At 43.5% G+C, this 25,360-nt stretch overlaps 1 protein-coding gene across 3 annotated transcripts in view; it reads left to right on the plus strand.

Moving 5' to 3' along the window:
* Positions 1 to 25,360, plus strand: part of fam13a (family with sequence similarity 13 member A) — a 184,936-nt gene that overhangs the window by 136,627 nt on the left and 22,949 nt on the right. For all 3 annotated transcript variants that reach the window (XM_048529404.2, XM_059650746.1, XM_048529422.2), the window contains 5 exons: positions 2,495 to 2,536; positions 5,149 to 5,328; positions 9,381 to 9,573; positions 15,391 to 15,512; positions 21,834 to 21,894. In XM_048529404.2, coding sequence (XP_048385361.2) covers positions 2,495 to 2,536; positions 5,149 to 5,328; positions 9,381 to 9,573; positions 15,391 to 15,512; positions 21,834 to 21,894 — 598 coding nt within the window. The remainder of the gene's footprint in view (positions 1 to 2,494; positions 2,537 to 5,148; positions 5,329 to 9,380; positions 9,574 to 15,390; positions 15,513 to 21,833; positions 21,895 to 25,360) is intronic.

Here is a 25,360-nt window from a genome sequence, read left to right on the forward strand (position 1 = left end):
AGTTTGTCTCTATAAAGGAAAGAAGAGCATTTGTGAAATGTGTTACAGTCCCACTGGACATTTGAGAGCACTTTACGGCCAACAAAATACCTATGAAAATGAGTCAATATTGTAAAGCAGCAAATACAGTAGCCAGTTGTGCATAGCAAGCTCCCACTAACAGAACTGACCCACTGCTGTGCCAGCAGCTGTTGGGTCTCAATTTCTGCAGCAAATTAGAGTCAGAGAGTAATTGGCAGCTATAAGGCTTTAACAATTACCCGTCATTTACCCTGGGAGAGTGTGTGTGATCCTGGCAACGTCACTGGTGCTCCAGCTCACCAGCACCCTGTGGTGCTGACCTTAGGCAGGACATCTCAATTTGTACAGGGTCAGCAAGCACTAACACACACACACACATGCGCGCACACGCGCCAGCACTTATGTATTTGGCCCTTTCCTATTCATGTACTTGTCCAAATGTCTTTTAAGTGCTGTAACTGTATCCGCATCCACCATTTCCTCTGGCAGTTATTCCATAAGTACACCACCCTCTGTGTGAAAAATTGCTCCCCAGGTCTGTTTTAAATCTTTCCCCTTTCAGCTTAAATCTACGCCCTTTAGTCTTGAATTCCCCTACCCTGGGGAAAGGACCTCGGCTTTTCACTGTATCCTTGCCCGTCATAATTTTATTAACCTCTACACAGGCACACCTCAGCCTCCTACACTACATGGAGAAAGGGCCCAGCATATCGAGCCTCTCCATGGGCATAGATGAAGCGTCTGTATCTGCTGTATGACTGAATGATTCGGTGCACACACACACACACACACACACTCGCGTGCACACATGTATGCGCACAGAGATGCATACACCCGCACAAGTGCACACACAGGCACACATAAATGCCGCACACACATACGCACATGCACATACAACATGCAATAACACACACACATATGCATACACTCACGGAAATACACACACAGACTTTCAACATGGCTGGACTTCAGAGGAGGAGTCCCATTCTCACCAATTTCCACCTGTCTGGCTGCGGATAAGAGGTCCTGTGAGAAGAACAGAGGTCTTCTCCCTGTAGCCTGGCCAAGATTTATCTGCCTCTCTTGTCCATCAAATTCCACATCAAATAGCACAGAGAGGCAGATTAACCTGTTATTCGGATACGTGCTGTTGAGGAGATCTTGTTGTGTGCTGTTTAATTGCCCTGTTTCCTGCGTCACAGCGGTGGCTGTCCTTCCAATGCACTTTGACTGTGGAGGGCTTTTGGATGATGATACAGATGATATGTAAATGTACATTGTTCTATTACATTGGTCTGTTTCTGTGCTGGAAACTGCACTCCACCAAAAAGCTCAACCCTTATGTGTGTACTTCCACACAGGCCTCCTCCCACCTCAGTTCAGCTCACACCCTTTCGAGATATCCTTCTATTCCTTATTCTGTCTCTCGTGCTTAGCTAAGTTCCTCCTTTTATGCTCCTGGTATATTCGCCTCAGCATCTGTCTGTGGTGACAAGTTCCACAATCTAACCACTCTCTGGTTAAACGGTATGTGTGCATGTGTTCATTTAACAAAACAGGAGACGTTAAGAAATAATTTAACGGCTGCATTTACTAACTGCTTGGACTATTTTATTTTGGTGGTGGCATTTTGGCGGCAAAAGATTAAGCTGCATTACTTGAATCATTGGCATACCACAGACCAAAAAACTTTTAATCAGTGCTTTTTCCCTTTTAAACTGCTTGCTGTTTCTGAAGGGCTTGTGCTTAGTGACTGGTGTTCACTTGGTTAAGTGTTGACAGCACTGAAGGCACTTGATTGCGTTTTCTTAATTCTGTCCTTTCCTGAATGCAGGTTCAGTAATCATGTTACTCTGTGTTGTCCTGGGTACATTCTGCTTAACTGCAAACTTTCTCAATTTCTGAGGCAAAATCTTGCTGCATTTGAGGATTATAGTCTTTCTTACGTGTTCCCCCGATAACCTTGGTCTACTACAGTCAGACCCAGAAGGATAAATCGAATGGCTCCACGCTTGTTACATTGAGTCACTATTGAAGCATAGCTGCCCCAAGAGCATAGTTTGTGCTGGTGGTAGCTGCTTTTTTGTCCCCTTTACTGTCCTAGGGGTCTGCTTACATTACAATGGCACCTATCCCCTGACGCAACAGGAAAGAAAGGAATGGGTTACTATGAAGGCTTCATCATTGTCTTGGCAATGACCTCTGCACTGTGCAATGGACAGTGCCAGTGAGTGAGGCAGATGGTTACTCCAACGATCAATTGAACCTAGACCTTACACTAACTTTTTTTTTGTAGATAATGGGTAAATCATTGCTCCACTCATCCCCACTTTGTCTTAGAATGTTCAGCTAGGGGCTACGCGACCTTTCCCCTCTTAACTCATCACCATGGCATCAGCTCTGGATGCTCGCTGTTGGTCACCTCTTCCTCATGTTTTAATGACCTAATTTGTCTGTCTGTTTATCATTACAGTGCCCACATGCCTTCAGTCAACAGGATATCAGCAGCCGGGAAGTAAGAGCACTTTTTCTTCACTTTTCTTTCATAGGGAGAGGGTTTATTCACCAACTGAATGTGCACTCAACAAAGGAGACAGTGGTGTTGAGAAAGGGAGAGAGATACTGAGTCTGATTGACTTGCTCTTTTGAAAAGACAGTAAAAGCGCGAAGGGCTAAATGGTCCTTTTTTAATTCTTATGTGGGATGTAAGCATTTGTTGCCCATCCCTAAGTGCCCCTTGAGCTGTCCAGCTCTGTAGACATTTTCAAAAAGCCATTTGGAGTCAATTATTTTGCTCCTCATCACATGTTGGTGATAAGGACGGTATATTTCCTTCCCCCAAAGGGCATTTGTGAACCAGATGGGATTTTGAGAAAGTTGTTACGTGATTACCATTAAATCAGGTTAATTCCAGAATACAAATTTCACCATCTGCCAGTGATGGGATTCAAGCCCATGCCTCCAGGGCATTAGCGTGGGCCCTCACTAGTTCACACCACCACCATCACCACTCCTTCTGTGATGGTGCGCCCCACTCGAGTTTTCTATTTGACAATGGAAAGGTGATTCATCTCAATGACCAACCTCTTCTGTGATGATGAAGCACAGAGTGAGCAGGCATAACCAGAGATGCAAAGGCCCCTCACCCTCCCATTCTTAAAAAATGTACATTGGTTCGAAAAAGGCTAGCCGCCAACCTCCACCTGTCTTTGAAATCCCTCTGCCTTCTTACAGTTCAGTAAATGAGAAAAGAAAACAATTCTCAAGTGAAACAAAACAAACATTTCATGGCTCCATGTTTGAATTAGTTCAATCATTAGTTGAGGTATGAGCTACGACAGTTCAAGTTTGATGCCAGGGCTTTTCCAAGTTGGGCAATATAAGACCATAGACATAGGAGCAGAATTAGGCCATTCAGCCCACTGAGTCTGCTCCATTACTAGGTCATGGCTCATATGTTTCTCAACTCCATTCTCCTGCCTTCTCCCTGTAACGCTTGATCCTCTTAGACATCAGGAACCTAACTATCTCTGTCTTGAATACACTCAATGAGTTGGCGTCCACAACCTTCCATGACAATGAATTTCACAGAGTCACCACCCTCTGGCTGAAGAAATTCCTCCTCATCTCGGTTCTAAGGCTGATCCCTTCACTCTGAGCCTGTGTCCTTGGGTCCGAGTCTTTCCTCCTGCAGGAAACATCATCTTCACATCCACACAATCCAGGCCTTTCAGTATTCTGTAAGTTTCAGTCAGATCACCCTCATTATTTTTAAACCTCCAATGAGTACAGACCCAGAGTCCTCAATCGCGTCTTGTATGACAAGCCCTTCATTCCCAGGATCATTCTTGTGAACCTGGACTTCCGCCAAGGCCTGCACACCCTTCCTTAGATACGGAACCCAGAACCGCTCACGACATTCCAAATGTCTGATGCAGCCTTATACGGCCTCAACAGTATGTCTCTGCTCTTGTATTCCAGCCCTCTCAAAATGAATGCTATATTGTAGGTTCAATCCAACCCCATAATGGAAATAAGCTGTATATAGTTGGCATTAGGGAAGACAATATCAGAAAGGCACTTCGTGCTGATCATGACAGCATTCATTGTATCTGCTAATAATGTTTCATTGTCAAGCTCTGCACTTCAATATAATGTTGCTCAGATAAGCAGAGCAAGGCCATATTCCTGAACTAAGCTCCCGTATTGGTTTTGTAACTAGAGATAGTTATCTTGTGCATTGTTGACATGGTTAAGTTTATCAGGCAGTAAGCCTTAACGGCCAAGAAGCTATCTCTCAACTGCCACATCTGCACATTTTGTTAACTCTTCTGAGGTTGTGCTCAGTAGCTTCAGTTTCTCTGTCAGACTGGAAACTGGGAGACAGCTGACACATAACCACAACCTGTCTGTTGCCTGGAAGGACATAGAGTAACAGCTGCCCCACACTGTACCAGTGTCCAGTACAGCACAGCCCTTCTATTATTTCCCCACATTCCCCTCCCCAGCCAAACAAAAAATATACCGAACCCCTGACTTAATAAGAACATGACAGGAGGCAGGCAGCAGAGCTGAGGTGAAAGGTCACACAGCCGTTACTACTGTTTCCTGACTGTCTCTCTTGTCATTGATCTACAAAGTGCCCATTATTGGATCGTGTGTTTGGCTCTTACCCTTATTCACAACTATTGCAGCGGATCTTTCCTGCCTTAACATTTGGCCACTTACTTTTCAGTAATTCATTAATCAATGAATTCTTCAGGTGTGTGTGTGTGTGTGTGTGTGTGTGTGTGTGTGTGTGAGAGAGAGACTATGGGTGTGTCCACATGAGTGCATATAGGGATACAGGAACATGTGTGTGTAAATTAGTGCAAGTCTGCTTATGTATGCATAATCGGGTGACTGCATGCTTGCATGTTAGTATATATGGTATGTGTCACTGTGGGTATGTGTTTCTTTTGAACTCACTTCAACTTTGATTGAGGTGCAGATATGTTTATTGAAGGTGTAATTTGGGAAGGAAGCTAAAGGGAGTGAGCTGGAGTAATTGATGTCAGCTGACATCACTTTAAAGGGCAAACTGCTGGTGTGTGGTGTTGCTGAAGAAGCCCTGTGCTGTGTTTGCAGCCTTATAGAAAGGACCATCCGATCTGCAGTTGAACAACACCTCTTTGATGTTCATGGTAGTGGAAGTCAAAGTTCAGAGGAATCTGAAACAGCAACATCTTCGTCCACAGCAGCCGTCTCTGCGCGACAGAGAAGGAGACATCTAAAAGAGCAGGATGAATACTGGAGAAGCAAGGAAGTGTAAGTCTGTTTACTGTTCTTCTATTTGTGTGAACCCCTGGTATATTAGACACAAGGTTTTTCACAGTGTCTGCAATAAGGATAGATCCTAATTGAATCTTGATGACAAATCACTGCCTATTTGAGTGTATAAAACTACAAGGTCTGTCTATGTGTGCAACATATAACTCAACTGGTTGGTAAATTACTCTCTAAGACTGATATGATGTAGGTTGTTCTTTGTTGCATTAAAGCAAGGGTGGGTTTCCTCCTCATTTCAGTCATAGTTCTGCAGTCCACTCAAGTATTTTTGTTAACCAAATGTAATGAGACAATGCGAGCCATTCCCTGCCCCCTGTGTGTCCCCACACCAATATCAATCCTGCCACCCCAGCCCCTAGCCCATCTCCGACAAAATTGGTTAAATCAGCAGACTTCGTCTGTGTAGCTCATACTCTATAGAACATAGAACATTACAGCACAGTACAGGCCCTTCGGCCCTTTGTTGTGCCGACCTGTCATACCAATCTCAAGCCCATCTAACATACACTATTCCATGTACGTCCATATGCTTGTCCAATGACGACTTAAATGTACCTAAAGTTGGCGAATCTACTGCCGTTGCAGCAAAGCGTTCCATTCGCTTACTACTCTCTGAGTAAAGAAACTACCTCTGACATCTGTCCTATATGTTTCACCCCTCAATTTAAAGCTATGCCCCCTCATGCTCGCCGTCACCATCCTAGGAAAAAGGCTCTCCCTATCCATCCTATCTAACCCTCTGATTATTTTATATGTTTCAATTAAGTCACCTCTCAACCACCTTCTCTCTGAAAACAGCCTCCAGTCCCTCAGCCTTTCCTCGTAAGACCTTCCCTCCATACCAGGCAACATCCTAGTAAATCTCCTCTGCACCCTTTCCAAAGCTTCCACATCCTTCTTATAATGCGGTGACCAGAACTGTACACAATACTCCTCAAGTGCGGCTGCACCAGAGTTTTGTACAGCTGCAGCATAACCTCTTGCTTCCGGAACTCGATCCCTCTATTAATAAAAGCTAAAACACTGTATGCCTTCTTAACAGCCCTGTCAACCTGGGTGGCAACTTTCAAGGATCTGTGTACATGGACACCGAGATCTCTCTGCTCATCTACACTACTAAGAATCTTACCGTTAGCCCAGTACTTTGTCTTCTGGTTACTCCTACCAAAGTGCATCACCTCACGCTTGTCTGCATTAAACTCTATTTGCCACCTCTCAGCCCAGCTCTGCAGCTTATCTATGTCTGTCTGCAAGCTACAGCATCCTTCGTCACTATCCACAACTCCACTGACCTTAGTGTTGCCTGCAAATTTACTAACCCATCCTTCTACGCCCTCATCCAGGTCATTTCTAAAAATGACAAACAGCAGTGGACCCAACACCGACCCTTGCAGTACACCACTAGTAACTGGTCTCCAGGATGAACGTTTCCCATCAACTACTACCCTCTGTCTTCTTTCAGCAAGCTAATTTCCGATCCAAATGGGGTTTGCTTTGTTCTTGTTGCCTTCAGCATGACTTCTGTAAACTCCCAAGACTCATACCCACTGTGGTTATCAGGGCAAGGTCAAGGCCAGCCCTACTGGCTCCCACCCATTGTTGTTCTGGACTGTTCCCATGGAGAAGTGACCCAGGAATCTCTCCCACTCCTGCTATCTACCTTCTGTGTCCTTTATTTTTGTGGAGGATTTGCAAGTCAGTCCTTGACTTAGAGTTGAAGTGACTTAGTGTTTTTGTTCAGGCCTTGACTTGTTTGGTCACATTCTGAGCACACCTTCCTTGATGTCAAATCCCAGAGTGAGACTTGAACCCAGAGCTTCTATCTCAAACACAGGGGACACTATCCACTGTTACATGACCTCCTTACTTGCATCACCACTCAGCTTATCTATCCTTGCTCTGCATCATTTGCTATCCTTGTCCAATAAAAATCAATTCTAGTCAGTCTTGATTATTTAACTTGCTCCCACTATCACTGCCCATATTGTAGCATTTTAGGGTGAGAGTCACAAATTTCTACCACCTTTCCATGAAAGAGTATTTCCTGATGTCACTGCTTAAAATCCCAGCTCTAATTGTTAAATTCAGGACTTGCAAAATGGGATTGAGAACCCAAGTAGGGTCATGAGCTCAATCTTTGGAATCAGGAGGTCTGAGACCGCAATAGTCAATACGCCTCACTGCTGTTGCAGGTCTCCATTTCCTCTCACTGCACAGCTCATCAACTGGTTGTGACTAATGTTCCCTCTAAGCTGAGCAGCCACATAGACAGTCCAAACGTGACAATCAGCATGCTGATGCATTGACATCCAGTTGGGAAGTTGCTGTAACACGTGCACCACAGACAGCATATCTGACCTTTCTCAAGCCTCAACCTATGCCAGACTGGGTAAGGATGGCAGGTTTCCTTCCATAAAGGACATGAACGAACCTGATGCATTTATTTGACAATCAGAGGTAGTTCCACTACTAAGAATTGCTTTATATTCCAAATGTATCCATTGAATCGCAATAACACCAGCTGGTGTGGTGGGCTTTGAACTTGACCCCCAAGAGCATTACTTTTGATTAGTAGTCCAGAGACCTTACCACCAGACCATCACTACCATCTTACTCTTGATTTTGTCAACTGAAAAAAAAGTATATCTGCATCCACACCATTGAAATACTTTATCATTTTAAATGCCTCAGCTATATCATTCTTTCAAAAATAGGGGAATGCAAGGTACCTTTATGTAACCCAGACTCATAATTTAACCATTTAAGGCTTTAATAGTGAATATGTGGTGTACCCTCTTGAAATAACTACACAGAGGCTGGTATCTCAAAACCAAGTCACTCTTAATTTACACATGCACAGTAAATAGACTCTGACTAGCTAGCTCAAAGCCAGTCACTAGAGTGAGGAGACTCTCAGTTTATATCTGACGGTGATTGGCCCAGGTTAACATCCCCAACTGGGGACCTCCATAAGCAAAGAGAATCACCTGACCAACCTTGTTCCAACCACTACATCCTTCAGGGCCAATATGTCATTCCTGAGATGTGGTGACCAGACTGAACACAGCTGGATTTAGAGCAATACCCTGCACAATTGAAGCTTAACTCCCTGTGATTTCTACTCCAGTCATCTCATTGGGTAGACTTATAGCTCATTCACCTTTCTCATGTTTTCTTCCTGTGTGTCAGCTTTTACTGAATTGTGTACGAGAATAATCGAATCCTTTTGCCCTTTCAAAGTCCTAGCCTCTCACAATGAAACATGTCACATTTTGTCAAAACTTTTCATCTTGCAACCAGCAGGGCATTTCACAAGAAATACCAAAGTAAAGGCAAAATAACATTTATGCTGTAAGAGAGGAAATTACTGATTGGTAGGTAGATGAACTGTGGTGGGGAGAACCTTTACCATCTTGTAGAAGTTCCCTCTGAGCTGTATTTTGCGTTAATGAAGCTTCTGGGGTGTCTTTCTATTTCTCTTTAACTTCCTGTTTCCAACCATACATCTCTCAGTATCTCCTCAATAACTTGTGTCAAAAGTGGAAAGCTCTGTGAGATGTTCTAAGATTTATTAATAGAAATTTAAGGTGTAATACTGGAGGTTCTGGAGTATATTAATAGGGATTCTGAGGGTATATTAATGGATGTTTTTGGGAGTATTACTGGGGATTGTGGGGTATATTTTTGAAGGTTCTAATGGAGATTATGATGTGTATTACTGAATATTAAGGGTTGCGTTTCCTCAGACTTTTCCCTGTCATACATTGCCCAGAAATCCACAGACTTCTATCCACCACCTTGCTTCCAGAGTGACAGAAACCAAACATGAGAAGGTCTGAGGAAATTCACCTCTAGTTGCCATGAAGGCAAAGTGCCCCAGTTATTGGGTAAAATGCAAGCTGACATGTTGAAAGCGAAACAAGCAGTAGCCTCTGTTCAACAGTTAGGCCAGTACGAAAATCCTTCTGATTGCACTCCCCGAGTTCATAAAGGCATCTCCCTAACTTGTTCAAACCTGCCTTATTCTGCAGGGACAGCATCAACAAAGAGAATATTCCCTGTAACAGCGAGGAGGGAAGATCGGGGCTTCTGGAACCTTCTCAGGCCAGTGATAAAATGCTAAAAGAGAGCAATGGCAGTTACAACGAGGAAGGCATGAAGCCAAAGAGGCAGAAAGCAAGTTGTAAACTCTCTGAGCTAAATGACAACCAGGATTCTCCGATGGTACGTTCACAGAGACATTGCATCATAGTCACAGCACAGAAGGAGGCTGTTTGGCCAATTATAAGAGCAACTCGACTTGCCCGTATCCTATGCCTATCCCCATAGCCTTAAACGTTCAGGTGGTTATCTAATTTTAACTTGAAAGCCACACTTGAATCAGCCTCTAGCTCACTGTCTCAGGCAGTGTCTCCCAGATCCTAATCGCTTGCTCTGTAAGGAAATTTTTCTTGTATCTCAAATGCTTCGTTTGTCAGTCACTGACTTACCACCACTTCCCAGCCCCTTTCACTTCTGAAGAAGAACAAGCCAGACATAAAACATTAACTCTGCTTCTCTCTAGACCTGCTGTGTTCCTCCAGCATTTTCTGTTTTTAATGTAGCGATTGACAGATACCCCAGTGAGGCCATTATTGCTGTAACCCCTGAAATGCACAGTAGGATTGGCCCATCAGTTGGAAAGAAAGGACCTGAATTTCCATAGCACCTTTTACAATCTCAGGTTGTCGTCAGCAGAGTTTAGTGACCACCACAACACTGGGAAATGCAGGCAGCTGGTTTGTGCACAGCAAGATCCCACAAATGGCAATTAAATCTTTCCCAAGGTATCAAAAAAGCAAGCTGCTAAAAATCGCAGAGAAAATGAGAGGGGACAAGGGAGTCATTCAGCAGATCAGGCTGCCTCTGGGGAGAGAGAAAGAGTTAACAGTTCAGTGAGATGACATTTACAAAAGGGAGACAGAGTCGGGGATCAACAAGTGATTTCATGATGCAACAGCGAAGCAGAACAGTCCCCTTTGCCTTTCTGTTATCCCCTCGGTGTTTTTAAATGTCACATTTTACATCCCATTTGGGCACAGCCCTTGTTCTTTAACGAAATCCATTACCACTGCTATTGGCTGTAGCATCAATGAAATCTCCCCTGTCCTCCACACTATCACCTTCGTTTCTTTCAGCCCCTTTCCTTACTACTAGGTTTTTTTTTTAAAAAATCATAAATTCTCATTCCCATTCCCAGCTAAGGTCACTGACCTGAAACATCAACTCTTTTTATATCCACAGATGTGGCATGACCTTATTTTCCAGTCTCTTTTACCATTTTTTTGGTAATGATGTTGGATCGGGGCTGAATATGGGTTACAGCTCTGGGGAGAACTCCCAAGCGCTTCTTGTACTTTGATATCAAGCCAAAAGAACAAGCAAGGGTTTGGTTCAGTTCAACATCTAACCTGAAGGACTGTGCCTCCTACATTGTGTTCAGCCCTTAATGCTGCATGGGACTGTCAGCCCAAACTATAAATTCAATCCTCTGCAGTAAGTCTCAAACCAACAGCCTTCTGACCCAAGTTTTAAATTCATTCACGGGATGAGGGCATCGCTGGCTGGCCCAGCATTTATTGCCTGCCCTTAATTGCTGAGAGGGCAGTTAAGAGTCAGCCACATCGCTGTGAGTCTGAAGTCACATGTAGGCCAGATCAGGTAAGGATGGCCTGAAGGACACTAGTGAACCAATTGACAATGGATTCATGGTCATTGTTAGACTCTTAATTCCAGATTTTTATTGAATTCAGATGCCGCCATCTGCCGTGGCAGGATTTGAACCCAGATCCCCAGAATGTTATCCCGTCCTCCCACCTCAAGCCACACCTCCACTTCCTACCTACTAACCTCATCCCGCCCCCTTGACCTGTCCGTCCTCCCTGGACTGACATATCTCCACCCTACCTCACCTCTACGGGCTCCATCCCCGCCCCTTTAACTTGTCTGTCTCCTCCCCTCCTATCTTCTCTATCCATCTTCGACCCGCCTCCCCCTCTCTCCCTATTTATTTCAGAACCCTCTCCCCATCCCCCTTTTCTGATGAAGGGTCTCGGCCTGAAACGTCAGCTTTTCTGCTCCTAAGATGCTGCTTGGCCTGCTGTGTTCATCCAACTCCACACTTTGTTATCCCCAGAATGTTACTTGGGTCTCTCTGGATTAATAGATCCAGCAATAATACCATGAGTCCATTGCTTCCCCTAGTGGCAGTAGTGCTAGTCACTAAGGCCCCATTGCTGTCATGACAAGTAAAAACTAGGAGCAGGAGTAAACCATTCATCCCCTCTAACTTGCTCTACCATTTAATACAGATCATGGCTGATCTTGTCGTGGCATCAACTCCAGTTTCCTGCTGCTCTCTTCAACTCTTTAACCTGTTACTAATTGAACATCTGCTGATTTTTGTCGTCAGAGTTTATTCAGTGTCCAGGCAGCCATCACAGTAGGAACAGGAGTAGGCCATTCATCCCCTTCACTGTCTTCCACCATTCAGTGAAATCATCGGCTCATCTGTCACCTAACTCCATGTGCTTTCTTGCTTTTGTAATTTTCCATCTGAGTTGTTTTGTCAACAACTGATGCAGCAACTCTGTGATAGTGAATTCCACAGATTCATGACCCTTTGGGAGAAGCAATTCCTCCTCTTCTCTCTCTCTTTTATATCTGCCATATCTAAAACTATGATCTCTCGTTCTAACTTGCCGCACAATTGGAAAAAACCTGCTCCACGTTTATTTTGTCTATCCCGCTTCGTATCCCATAAATCTCAATCCAATCTCCTCTCATTCTTCTAAACTCTAACGAGTATAGGCCTAAAACTGTTCAATCCCTTGGCAAAAAAAACAAGCCTTTCATCCCTGGAATTAATCTAGTGAACCTTCTCTGAACTGCCTCCATTGCAATTACATCCTTTCTCAAGTAAGGGACCAAAGCTGTATGCAGAACTTTAGATGCAGCCTCGCCAATAGTTGTAACAACATTTTTAAATCCCATTCTGTGAGCAATAAATGCCAAATTTGCATTTGTAACTTCCAAAGTTTCATTTGTCCTTGTGATTATCTGCCGAACCGGTCCGCTAGCTTTCTGGGAGTCAGTCTGCAGTTGTCAGCATCCAGCGTTTCCAGTACTCCGCCCCTCATTACCAACTCCTTTAATTCCGTTCCCATCTACTGACTCCTGCCAGTACAGTCCTGCTGTCCCACGTTTCCACATGTGGCTTTACTCGGAAATGACACATGCCATCACGTTCCGAGAATCGGAGTATTCGGCTATATAGCACACAACCCCTGTCTTTTACATTTCCTGCATGCTTGCTGCTCCTGTGTTGCTTGCCAATGTTCTCTCGTGCCAGTATCTGCCTACACCCATGATGTTCTTTCTTAGATATGAAAATATTGGTGGAGAACAAGTTGTTCAACCAGCTGGGTCTACAGGTAAAGTAATAAAACCTCCAAGAGTGTTTCCAAGAAAAGTTGCTGATCCTGAGAGGCAGCGTGGTACACTGTGCACAGGGAGAGAGGCACATGGTTAAACCGTACAGTTTTTCACTTTGGAATGGGCAAGGCGTGTAATCTTGCTTGAATTATCGATGTATATTAACATAATGTTTTCTCATTGGCTGTGCAGAAGACAGTAATCTCAGTGTAATCATCTGGCTATTTGATTTGATTTATTATAGTCACCTGTACCGAGGCACAGTGAAATGTTTTGTTTGCACACAGTACAGGCTGATCATACCATGCAACATGCATTAGGGTAATAGAACAGAGCAAGGAATACAATGTTACAGCTGTGGAGAAGGTGCATTTGAGAATGAGATCAACATTAAATTTAAAATTTGAGAGGTCCGTTCAGAAGTCTAATAACAGCGGGGAAGAAGTGGTTCTTGCATCTGTTGGTACATGTGTTTAAGCTTTTGTATCGTCTGCCTGACAGAAGAGGTTGAAAGAGATTGTAACCAAAGTTGGAGGGGTCTTTGATTATTTGGTGGCCTTTCCGAGGCAATGAGAATTATAGACTGAGTCAATAGATGGAATGACTCAGTCCCTGTCATTACAGGTCACCGCAATAAAGCATGAATTCATACTGCTACAAAAATAAATTCAAGTGCATAACAATGCACTATTCGACCTTCTAAGCCCCCAGCAGAGTGGGCAGGAGCGTGACCAGCTAGGCAGAAAAGATCTTACTGTCATTTTTAGAAAAAATAGGTGAAATTTAAAGGGGAAAGTAATGTGTTTAAACTAGGGACAGGTTTTCAGTGCCAGTTTTGAACAAGGTCAGCCCATCACTCTCATCGGCAAGAAGCTCACTGGTTTGTTGTCTGACGCATTACCGTCACCCCGTCCTCTTTCCAAATATGCCCCGGCCCGTCTGCCAATCTGGATAAAAACCGAAAGAACTGCGGATGCTGTAAATCAGGAACAAAACCAGAAGTTGCTGGAAAAGCCAGCAGGTCTGGCAGCATCTGTGAAGAAAAAAAAATCAGAGTTAATGTTTTGGGTCCGGTGACCCTTCCTCAGAACTTAAACGTTAACTCTGAGTTTCTTTTTTAAGTTCTGAGGAAGGGTCACCGGACTCAAAACATTAACTCTGATTTTTTTTCTTCACAGATGCTGCTGGACCTGCTGAGCTTTTCCAGCAACTTCTGTTTCTTGCCCCTCCAACTTTGATACTGCTAACATTTCTCTTCCAACACTCCACTGTGTCCCAGCGCCAGTTCCATGGTCCATCTTTCCTCCAACTTTTGGAACACCAGCAGTACCTACCCCATCAGTGGCTCAATTGTGGTGAAGCTTGTGACTCGATGTTGGGAAAGCCCTGGGCCTTGCTATTCTACTCTAGGGACCATACCCCATGCAGAATGACTGCTGCACATTACAGCAGTATGTGCACTTCAGTAAGTAGAGCGCACTTGGGGATGATGTGAAAAGTGCTGCAGTGAAATGCAAGTGCTGAGAGTATCTTCATTTACTGTAGTTGGGCGAGAGATGAAGGTCTTTATGTAATATTGGGATTCTGATCTACACAGAGAAGATGTGCTGTTAATTGAAGCAGTCCTGGCTGAAGATATTTGCATAATCAAAAATTGTGACTAATAGCAGGAATGATTGATTTGCTCAGGAGCATTGGAATGAAAAACCTGGAGTTGGGATCCGTGTGGATCCCATCATTCATCCAGTAACCGTCATTTGCAGTTTCTGACTCCATGTGTCAGGGAATAGATATCGTTTGAATGAAAACCCATGCAGTTTTCAGTGTCTGGATACAGAGCACCTTTAGAGAAAGAAGTCCCTCAAGCCTGCTGCGCCATTCAAGATTATGGCTGGCCTTCTATGTCAGATCCATTTCCCAAGTCTCCTCACCTCCACCCCACCCCGGCTCCCTATCCAATCCCTTGATTCCCTCTCTGCCCAAAAGCATCTCATGATCTCATCCTTGACTATGCTTCAAAACTGACCAAACGCAGCTTCCTGGAGCAGATAGTTAACTCATTGCCTCTGAAAAGCAGCCAACATCATCAAAGACCCTCCCCTCTCTGGTTCCAACCTCTTCCATCAGGCAGAAGATATAAAAGCTTAAATACATGTACCAACAGGTTCAAGAACAGCTTCTTCCCAGATGCTTTAAGACTTCTGAATGAACGTCTCAAATTTCATGTTTAATGTTGGTCTCACTCTTTGTGCGCCTTCTTTGCAGTCTAGCATTGTATTTCTCGTCCTGCTCTATCACCGTGTGATCTTTGTATGGTATGATCTGTCTGTACTGCACACAAAACAAAACTTTACATTGTACATGTCACAGTAATAAATCAAATCAAGAAATTGCAGTTTCCCAGGCCTCTGAGTAAATACACTTCTCCTGTCTCAGTCTAAAATGACTGACCTGTTGTTCTAGATGGTCCAGCCCTAGAGAAACCACTTCTCATCACCTATACTGTCAAGTCCTCAGAGAACTGAGCCTGAAGTGTTTTATTGTAATCCTTTTCTCTTTGCCCTGCAGCCTATGGAAAGCAGTAGCAGCATTTCGACATCCTGGTCTCCTGATCCAACCCTTGGAATGTCAGGGCCTGGGGGAGGCCTAAATTTCCCAACCCAGCCAGAAGATGCAACTGAACAAGAGAGGTTGGTTTTTGTCTGTGATTGATTGGTACATTTTAGAATTCCATGCCACTTTCCTCTTTCAGTAGCAGCTGGGGTTGTGAAAGCTGCTACATCTGTCTGTCTTTTTCTTCTGGAGCTAAAAGCTTGGGTTCTCTTCCTGCTGTTAGAGTTGCACATGCTAAAAGGAACGCAAGTCCAGGGGTGCCTAGCTTGAATAAAACAAAATGACACACGTTTTGACTATGGGACCTGTAGTGATTGTAGCGCGGTCAGCCAGATGGACCTCCATAGAATAGGAGTTCCCTGATTCATCCAAAATAACAGCCCCAATCAAGGAGCCCTGGCTGACAGATATAAAGAGGAGTGTCGGATATTCTAACACACTGGGAGTTTACTCTGATAAGGCTGTACCAGAGTCAAGGACTTTTCACATGTAAGTAAAGGATGACTTGGTTACGCTTATGCATTACCTTTTTCCGAGCAGATGAAATGCAACAAGTAATTCTGTTGACAGCTTGTGCACCCATAGCTTTTCTGATTATTTGGAGCTTAACTTTTCCTGAGGCACTAGATAGTAAAGCCTTTTCAAGAGGTGATGGATTTAGTTAAGGAATATTACAACCCCAAATTTCCTGTAAGTGTGAGATGCTGTTGTTTTTTCTCTGCAATTTTTGAGAGCCAGAAGAATCTGAATCTGGATTTTTGACTTGGTTACAATGATTGGTGGAGGCATGTGACTTGATATTTAACTCGTAATGAGATGCTGAGGGACCAGTTGGCATGTGGAATTAATGAAGGAACCATGCAAAAGCACCTACTAGTTGAAGCCCTACTGGACTTGCAGTGAACCAGACCAAACTCACTCAAATCATGTCAAGGAGATAGCTTAGACCCTTACATTTTCTTATTTTAAAGGCGAGTACCAGGTGTTGTGTCCCAGATGCAATTTTGACTGGTCAAACTACCAGGCTTGGAATAAAACACACTTTATTGATACCCTATAGTTTAAATTTTTATCATGTCTGGGCTTTTTTTTAAAATAGCTTAACTGTAACTCTATTTAAATACTTAACAAAACAATAAGTTACTCACTAATTGTTCCAATGCAATAACATCCCATAAGCACACCTTTAGCAAAGGCAAAGAGAATATAATAGAATATTTCATGTGCAACTCTAACAGCAGGAAAAGAACCCAAGCTTTTAGCTCCAGCAAAAAGACAGAGAGAGATGTAGCAGCTTTCACAACCCCAGCTGCTACTGAAAGCTAACTGGAAAATCCCTGTTCCTGCGGAAATTTGATCACACCCATTCAGTCTACATCTATTGTTCCAACTTTAAAATATTCCCAGTCTCGCAAGCTGTTTATTTTATTGGCCTAGAGCAGGCGGCTCAGTACCTCTGTCTTAACCTGTCCTCATTTCCGAAAAGAAAGGATGAAATACGTCTCTTAGAACCATAGTATTCGCTGTTATGAAATCAGAAATTTCCTTCTCTCTTTCGGATAAAGGTACCTGTCCATATCTCTGAGTAAGTCCAACTTAGAAATATAAGTTGCTTGTCCCATCTTCCAAATGTGAAATGAGATATAAATCAGATTTTGTAACTGCCTTCACTTTGCAACAATCTACACATAATAGCTGGGTACCATCTGGCTTTGGCACCATTACACTGACTCTGAGGCTGTGTCAGAGTCCAGGAATTTCCATATGTAAATAAAGAGTGACTTGGCGGTGGGATACCAGCCTCTGTGGAGTTTATTCAGGACCAAAGCTTAGGTGGGGGGAGGTTTGGTTGGTGACCGTCGGAGTCGGGGCACCAAGTAGTGGGGTTTCTGTTGACTGTAAGCATGGATGCTGGGCAGTTTAAAGCATTTAAGACTTGCAAATGATCTTTGTGGAGTTGCAAAATTATCCTGTCTTTGCTGTCTGTCTGACAGACTGGTAGTCCCACCCAAAATCACCTGAGTCTCAAGTTCAGTCTCCCAAAAAGTAAGAAATACAAGCTGTTCTTAAGCACAGTGGTCAAAGTAAATAAAAGGAAGAATGTAATTAACTCATCAAGGTTCCTGCGACTTTCCAAACCTGAAATTTCTACCAGCTAGCAGAGTAAGAGCAAAAAATGCAGTGGAAAGCCACCAACCGATTTATTTTCCCTTCTGCCATTTGCCACCCTGACTTGCAGCTATGTTGCCATTTCTTCACTTGCACTTGTTCAAACTCCTGCAACCTTCTTCCTAATCACACTGTGGATAACTCTACACGTTAGGGACCGTAGATGTTCGAGAAGGCGGCTCATCGCCACTTTCTCAAGTGTAGATAGAGATAGACCATAAATGCTGGTCTAACCAGCAAAACCAGCCAAGTTAGAGAATCCATTCAGCAGTCCAATGGTGGCAGGGAAGAAGCTGTTCTTGAGCCTCTGCGTGTGTGTATTCAAGCTTCTGTATCTTCTGCCTAATGGAAAAGTTGTAGGAAAGCATAATCGTGGTGGGAGGGGTCTTTGACATTGGCAGTCTTTCCACGGCAATGAGAAGTGTAGCTGGAGTCCATTGATGAGACGTTGGCTGCCGTGATGGTCTGGGCTGTGCACGCAACTTTCTGTAGTTACTTCTGGTCCTGAGCAGAGCAGTTGCCGTACCAGACCATTATGCACCTGGACGGTATGCTTTCAATGGTGCGTTTGTAAGAATTTGAGAGTTTGGACATGCTGAATTTTCTCAGCCACCTGAGGAAGAAGAGATGAGATGTTGCTGTGCCTCCTTGACTGTCGCATCTGTGTGGGAAGTCCAAGACAGGTTGTTGGTTATTGCCTCTCAGAGGCACTTGACATTCTCAGTCTCCCATCCATTGATGTAGATGGGGGTGTGTTCTGCTCCTTTCTTCCTGAAGCCAATGATCAGTTCTTTTGTTTGCTGACATCGAGAGAGAGGTTGTTCTCATTGCACCACGACACAAAGCCCTCTCTCTCCTTCCTGTATTCTGAATCATCATTGTTTTGATATCGGTCAACCACTGTGTGTCGTCAGCAACTTGTAGATGGCATTCATTCAGAACTTAGCTACACAGTCATAGGTGTACAGGGAGTACAGTAGGGGCCCGAGAACACGTTTGGCAGCGTGGACTTCGGTGTTGAGGGTTATTGTGGAGGAGATGCGTTTACCTATCCTCATTGATTGCGGTCGTGGGTCAGAAAGCTGAGGATCCAGTTGCAGAGGGCAGAGCCAAGACCTAGGTCTTGGAGTTTTGAGATTAGACTGGTAAGGATCATCAAAAATATGTTGGTTGGACAAATCTCCTCGAGATCCCTCATGCCTGCCAGAGCAGGAGGTTGGGGTCATAACTTGTTTGCCATCTCATCTCCAATTGCTGCACCACAGGTGATGTGCTTGGCTTGAGCTATAAGCTCCCAACTTGGGGAGTGCTTCCATCTGAACTAAATGTTGCTGGGCCAGTGCTAAAGGTCATGTTTGAGCCTTCCTGTTATCTGTGAGTCCCACCAAGTTTTCAGAATTGCTAAGTTGCTGTATGATGTGTTCTTTTAAAAACTGTGGTATTTATAGCCAGTGAGATGTGATAAAGCACACTCTCAACATATTTAAATCAACTCAAGTACTTAATCCGCACAAATATTTGCATACATATCCACAGGTGAAAGACAGCTAATCCTTTAATAACATAAAGCAAGAGAGAAACTCGGCAAACTTGGCAGCATCTGTGGACCGAGAAACAGAATTAACACTTTTGAGCCCAAACCAACTTTTCTTCAAAACATTAACTCTGTTTCTCTCTCTGAATGCTGCCAGATCTGCTAAGTTTCTCCAGTTCTTGCTGTTTACCTTTTCAGATGTACACCATTGCAGTATTTTACTTTCACTCTAACTTTTTAGATCATAGAATCCATACAGTATAGAAAGAGGCCCTTCGGCCCAACAAGTCCATACCAACCCTCTGAGAATCCCACTCGGACCCATTTCCCCACCTAATCTACACGTTCCTGGACACTATAGGCAATTTTAGCATTGCCAATCCACCTACCCTGCACATCTTTTGGACTGTGGGAGGAAACCGGACCACCCAGTGGAAACCCATGCAGACACGGGGGAGAATGTGCAAACTCCACACACAGTCGCCTGAGGGTGGAATCGAACCAGGTCCCTGGCACTGTGAGGCAGCAATGCTAACCACTGTACCACTATGCTGCCCCATAACAACCCCCTGGAGGTATTCATCCACTGCTATAATGTTGATAGGTTGTATGAGAAGTCACACAATAATATTGCTGTACTGGTGGCACTTAGTCAACAAACATCTAATCCAAAGCTAGAACAGATTTTTGTCACAGCCCCCATCAAAGGCAAGTGGTTTTATCTTCAGAATTTAAAAAGCACTGAATTTAAGTACCTTGGCAGCTCTATGTACCTTACCTGCTCTTCACAAGCATTTATGCCTTAACTACAAAGTCACAAGAAGCACACTATTGGTTGTGACCACTCCAACAGCCTGAAAACTACCTCGCAGTGGTCTGTGAGGCCTTGCAAAAAACATGTCAGGGTTTGTTCCTTTTACAATAGAATGAGCTACTGTGCGCAGTTCAGTTTTGAGGGGACTTTTGATTATCAACCATTTTATTGGGCCAAATGCTGGCAAATGAGACCAGATTTATTTAGGATATCTATTTGGTATAGGAGAGTTGTACTGAAGGATCAGTTTCACACTGCATATTTCTATGACTCTATTCTGTTAATCCCTCTGCTTTTCTCTTAAGGAAGTCTTGAAGGTAGGCATTTCATTGCTGTATGTCTTGGTTTGTCCTCAGCAAGAATCACACATTGAAAAAGGTGACAGGATGTATTTAACTGTTTTGCATTTTACATTGATAAGGCCAGATGTTAAAACATTGGTTAGACGGGATACTGCAATTTGATTTTGTTTTTCTAATGAGTTTTATTCCAACTCTGACACCCACAGATTACTTTTACCCTGTTTACAGTTATTTCATCAACTTATTCACACACTGACATGTATCTGGGGCCAGTGAAACTTGAAGGCAATATTTCTGAAATTCAACAGTGGATCTCGTGTTTGTTACACAGTGCTTTCACCCATGTGTGTGTGTGTGTGCACTTCAGGCGTAGGTGAATTTTGTTTTATTATTCATTCATGGGATATGGGCATTGCTGGCTGGACCAACTTATATTGCCCAGAGGGCAATTAAGAGTCAACTTCATTGCTGTGGATCTGGAGTCCCATGTAGGCCAGACCAGGTGTGGATGGCATTTTCCTTCCCTGAAGGACATTCATGAACCAGATGTTTTTATTCCAACAATCAACAATGATTTTTTGTGGTCTCATTAGACTCTTAATTCCAGATTTGTTTTAATCGAATTCAAATTTCACCATCTGTCATGGTGGGATTTGAACCCAGGTCCCCAGAACATTAGAGATAATGGGAACTGCTGAAGCTGGAGAATCCGAGATAACAAAGTGTAGAGCTGGAAGAGCCCAGCAGGCCAAGCAGCATCTTAGGTGCTCCTAAGATGCTGCTTGGCCTGCTGTGTTCATCCAGCTCTACACTTTGTTACCTAGGAATATTATCTGGGTATCTAGACTAGTGGTCTAGTGGTATCACCACAATGCCATCACCTCCTGAAACGCAGACAACCTGGCTCAGAGATGGGGCCGCTACCACCATGCCACAAGAGCCTTATATCCCCCATCTGTATGTACAACCAATTAACCATCTAATTCATAAACATTACTTGTTCCATGTGGCCTCTAACATCCCTTGCAAACTCTCCAATGATAGAAGATGTCTTAGAAATTGCCACTGCTGTTAGCTTTGATTGAACTAGTGCACTTTCACTTCTTAGTGACAAACATTTCTGAGTTAAAACCTATGCTGGAGTTCACAGTGCAATATCAAGGCAGTGCTATTCTCTAGAAAATGCTGTCTCTTGGCTGAGGTGTTAAAGCAAAGCTGATCTTCCCTCTCAGGTCAATGTTTTTTAAAAAAAATCACATTACACTATTGGAAGAAGAACGAGCGAGCTCTGTCTTGTGTTCTGGCTAATATCAATCTTTCAACCAACAAAAGAATACATTATCTTGTCATTTATCTCACTGCTGTTTGTGGGACCTGCTTAAAATAGGTTGTTGCACTTCCTACATGACTATCTTTGACTATGATCACTCCAAGGTGTCCTGAAGAGTGTGACATTAGATAATTTCTTTCTGTCTACATAGTAGCTTGTACGAAGATGAATAGTAACCATTAACCTATTTGCATATTTATAAACCTTACTTGCACTTTTTGATCTCACGTGTGATTCACTTTGTTTCAGAAAAGAAGGCACAAAATCATTCTCTGGTGGGGAGCTTTACGATCATATTAAATTGAGTCTGGTAAGCAGTGAAAGTGCCATTGTCATTTTTCTAAGTTGCATTACTACAGCATGATCTAAAAGTAGAATATATATTAAATATTGCAATAATCCAAGTTGCTGTCAACCCTGTTACTTTCAAAGATATTACACAACAGCTTTTGCACTTTGGAATCCAGCTGTAACGTTGGGATCAAAAAAAATGAGATCCCAAGCATTATAAGTAGAGGCATAGAACACATAAACTTGTTGCATAGTATCTGTAAAGTGCTGGTTATATGTTGGAAAGTTTTGACCAGTCTCAAACATCATACTGTGAGAGAGTTGTTGGGGCTTTGAAGAAGGGGCTGAACATAATTCATAAGGCAGTGAGTGATCAAGTATGTGGTGAGACAGGAGAGATGGTGATTTTGTTTTTCACAAGGAGAAAACGTGAAGTGGAGATTTACTAGAGGCATTCCAAATATTAAGGTTTTAATGCCAGTGGAAAGTGCAAAATTATTTCCAATATCAGTCAGGAGATCTTCTGGAAGATGTTCTGGACCGCACTGCCTGAAAAGGTGAGGGAAACGTTCAAACTGGAATTGGATAGATATTTGAATAGGAAGAGGAATTGCCTCGTAATGGGGAAAGAATGGGGCTCTGGGATGAACTGATTAGCTCTTTCAAACAGTCAGTGAGGCAAGATGGGCCAGTGGCCACTTCTTGACTGATAGTTGAAGTGTAAAAGATTACAGTTCAAAGTGCTGATGTGGCTGTTGGCTTTAAAAAATGAAACGCACTGATTCTGGTAATGTCTCATTTTGTCTTGTGTCACTGTAGATAACAGTATATTCATTTATTTTTCGATCATGGGATGTGAGTATCATTGGCTGGGCCAGCTCTCATTGTCCAACCCCAGTTGCTCTTGATATGGTGATTAGATTAGATAAGATTCCCTGCAGTGTGGAAACAGGCCATTTGGCCCAACAAGTCCACACCACCCCTTGAAGCATCCCACCCAGACCCATTCACCTATGGTCCACACACCCCTGAATACGACGGGCGATTTAGCTTGGCCAATCCACCTAGCCTGCACATCTTTGGACTGTGGGAGGAAACCCATGCAGACACGGGGAGAATGTGCAAACTCCACACAGACAGTCACCCAAGGCTGGAATCGAACCCAGGTCCCTGGAGCTGTGAGGCTGCAGTCCTAACCACTGAGCCACCATGCTGTGATGGTGATATGCCTTCTTGAAACTCTGCAACCCATGTATCATAGGGACACCTACAGCACTGTTAGGAAGGGTGTTCCAGGATTTTGACCCATGACAGTGGAGAAATGGCAATGAATTTCCAAGTCATTGGTGCAATAGCAGCTGATCCAAACCTGCGCAGAATTCAGAGGAACGTGTGTTAAACAGCTGCATTCCTTCCATTGCTTACTTTGTGCAACCACCCATGATGATTTTCACCCCTTGATCCATACAGTGGGCCATTGGGCAGATGATAAATTATTGCTGACATGACTGATTCTTGAGACAGTTGAATTGGCATCTTGTCCGTGAGAGGTTTGGCACTATTATCTGTCTGGTCATATTGGTGTGCTAATGACACCTTCAGTAATTCACAACACAGGTGAATGCTCAGCATCCATAAGAAGTGGGAATTTATCGGGACAGTTTTCAAACTGGTGGTCTTCAGTGTTCAAGCTTGAGTGTAGGCAGCTCGTGAAAGAATGGAAACAAATTGCTGCAGTTATTGAGTTTCTTAAACAAAAATCACAAGGCCCAGGCCGTTTGGCCCTTGGGGCTTGGATTGCCAGTCAACACGATGTGTCCCAATTTTGGAAACAAAATTAGAATGGAAATAGGCCATTCACCCCTTTGTGTCTAACCCACAGCACGCTATGATCATGGCTGATCATCCAACTCAGCAACCTGTTCCTGCTTTCTCCCTGGAACTTGTGATCCCTTTATCTCTGATCTTCCATCACCACGCCATCCTGCTCTATCCTATTATCTCTAATTCTTTTAGTATCAAAAATCTATCAATCTCTGTCTTGAACATGCACAATGACTCGGCAGTCTGCCGTCATCTGTGGTGGAGAATTCGAAAGGTTCAACAATATTTCTGCTAACAGACAGATGTGTCAAATTGTGGTAATATTACTCACTCTATGTTTCCACTGAATGAACTCCTTCTGCAATCCACAATGTGCTGAGTTATTCTCCCTGCCTCTTTTGAAAACCCTGAATCATGGTGAGCAGAAGTCAAATGACGCAGTTGAATTAGGTCAGTGGTGGCACCCATTCCTTCTGAGTCAGCATCATGGGTTCAAGCCTAGTCTAGAGCCTGAGTAGGCTGATTCTCCTTTTAGCTGGTTAAACCAACCTTTTCCTGGCTGCAGCCAACACTGAAGAAGGATCACCGGACCAGAAATGTTAACTCTGCTTTCTCTCCACAGGTGTTGCTAGACCTGCTGAGTTTCTCCAGCAATTTCTGTTTACATTTTAGATTTCCAGCATCTGCAGTTCTTTCTTTTCCTGCCTCTTTTGAAATGCTGTGCTGTCTTTTAGATGAGGCATTAAGTGAAGGCTTTGACTGTCCTTACTGAGTCTGTGCTTGAAATCAGACATTGGTATTGTTTGAAGAAAAGGAGAGGAGTTCTCTAGGTGGCCTATATCTGATGATTCTTTTTTTCATTGTGGTTTATGGGATTTCGCTGTGCACAACTTGATTGCATTTCCCACATTACAACAGTAGTTACACTTCAAAAGTGATTGTAAAGTCAAGGATGTGACTAGATCCAATGTAAATATTTCCTCTCTTTCTTTCATTTCCAAATAACCCTTATGCAAGTGTCAAACATCAATTGAGCTGTCTCTGTTAACTTTGCAGGCATCTTTTGTAGCATTGTCTGTCACCCCTTTATAGCAGAATAGGTTGGAAATGGGCAGATGCCAAGAGGAATTTATGTAAATTGCACCAGAGCTGTGCTCTCGAATGAATGGCCCTGCTACGGAATACATGGACCTCCTTCAAAAACAACACCATTAAATTGACAGAGCCATTACTTCAGGAACATTTTCCCAAAGATTGAAAGAGAACTTTTTTTAAAAAAACAGATTCATGCCTTTTTAATTTGGCCAATTGTAGGAACTTGTTTGAAACTTGCCAAATGGGCTTCAGCAAACAACTGAGCTATGTCCTTACTCACCCTCTCTTCAGAGCAACACCACTACTTGTCCATGTGGTCCTGCAATATTTTCATTTCTCTTCAGTTAAGTATTGAACTCCCACTTGAAAACCATGGATTGAACCTGCCTCCACCACACTGTCAGGCAGTACCTTCCAGATTTTAACCTCTTGCTCTGTGGAAAAGTTTTTCCCACATCACCGTAGATCACAGTCTTCTCCCTCAGCCAGTTCCTCAGTATCGAGGATGCCTTGCTTCCCATTCTGATTTGATGGGTTCTGAGATGGCGGATGAGTCCAGTCTACAG

The sequence above is a fragment of the Stegostoma tigrinum genome, chromosome 1 (assembly GCF_030684315.1).
Source record: "Stegostoma tigrinum isolate sSteTig4 chromosome 1, sSteTig4.hap1, whole genome shotgun sequence".
Classification (NCBI taxonomy): domain Eukaryota; kingdom Metazoa; phylum Chordata; class Chondrichthyes; order Orectolobiformes; family Stegostomatidae; genus Stegostoma; species Stegostoma tigrinum.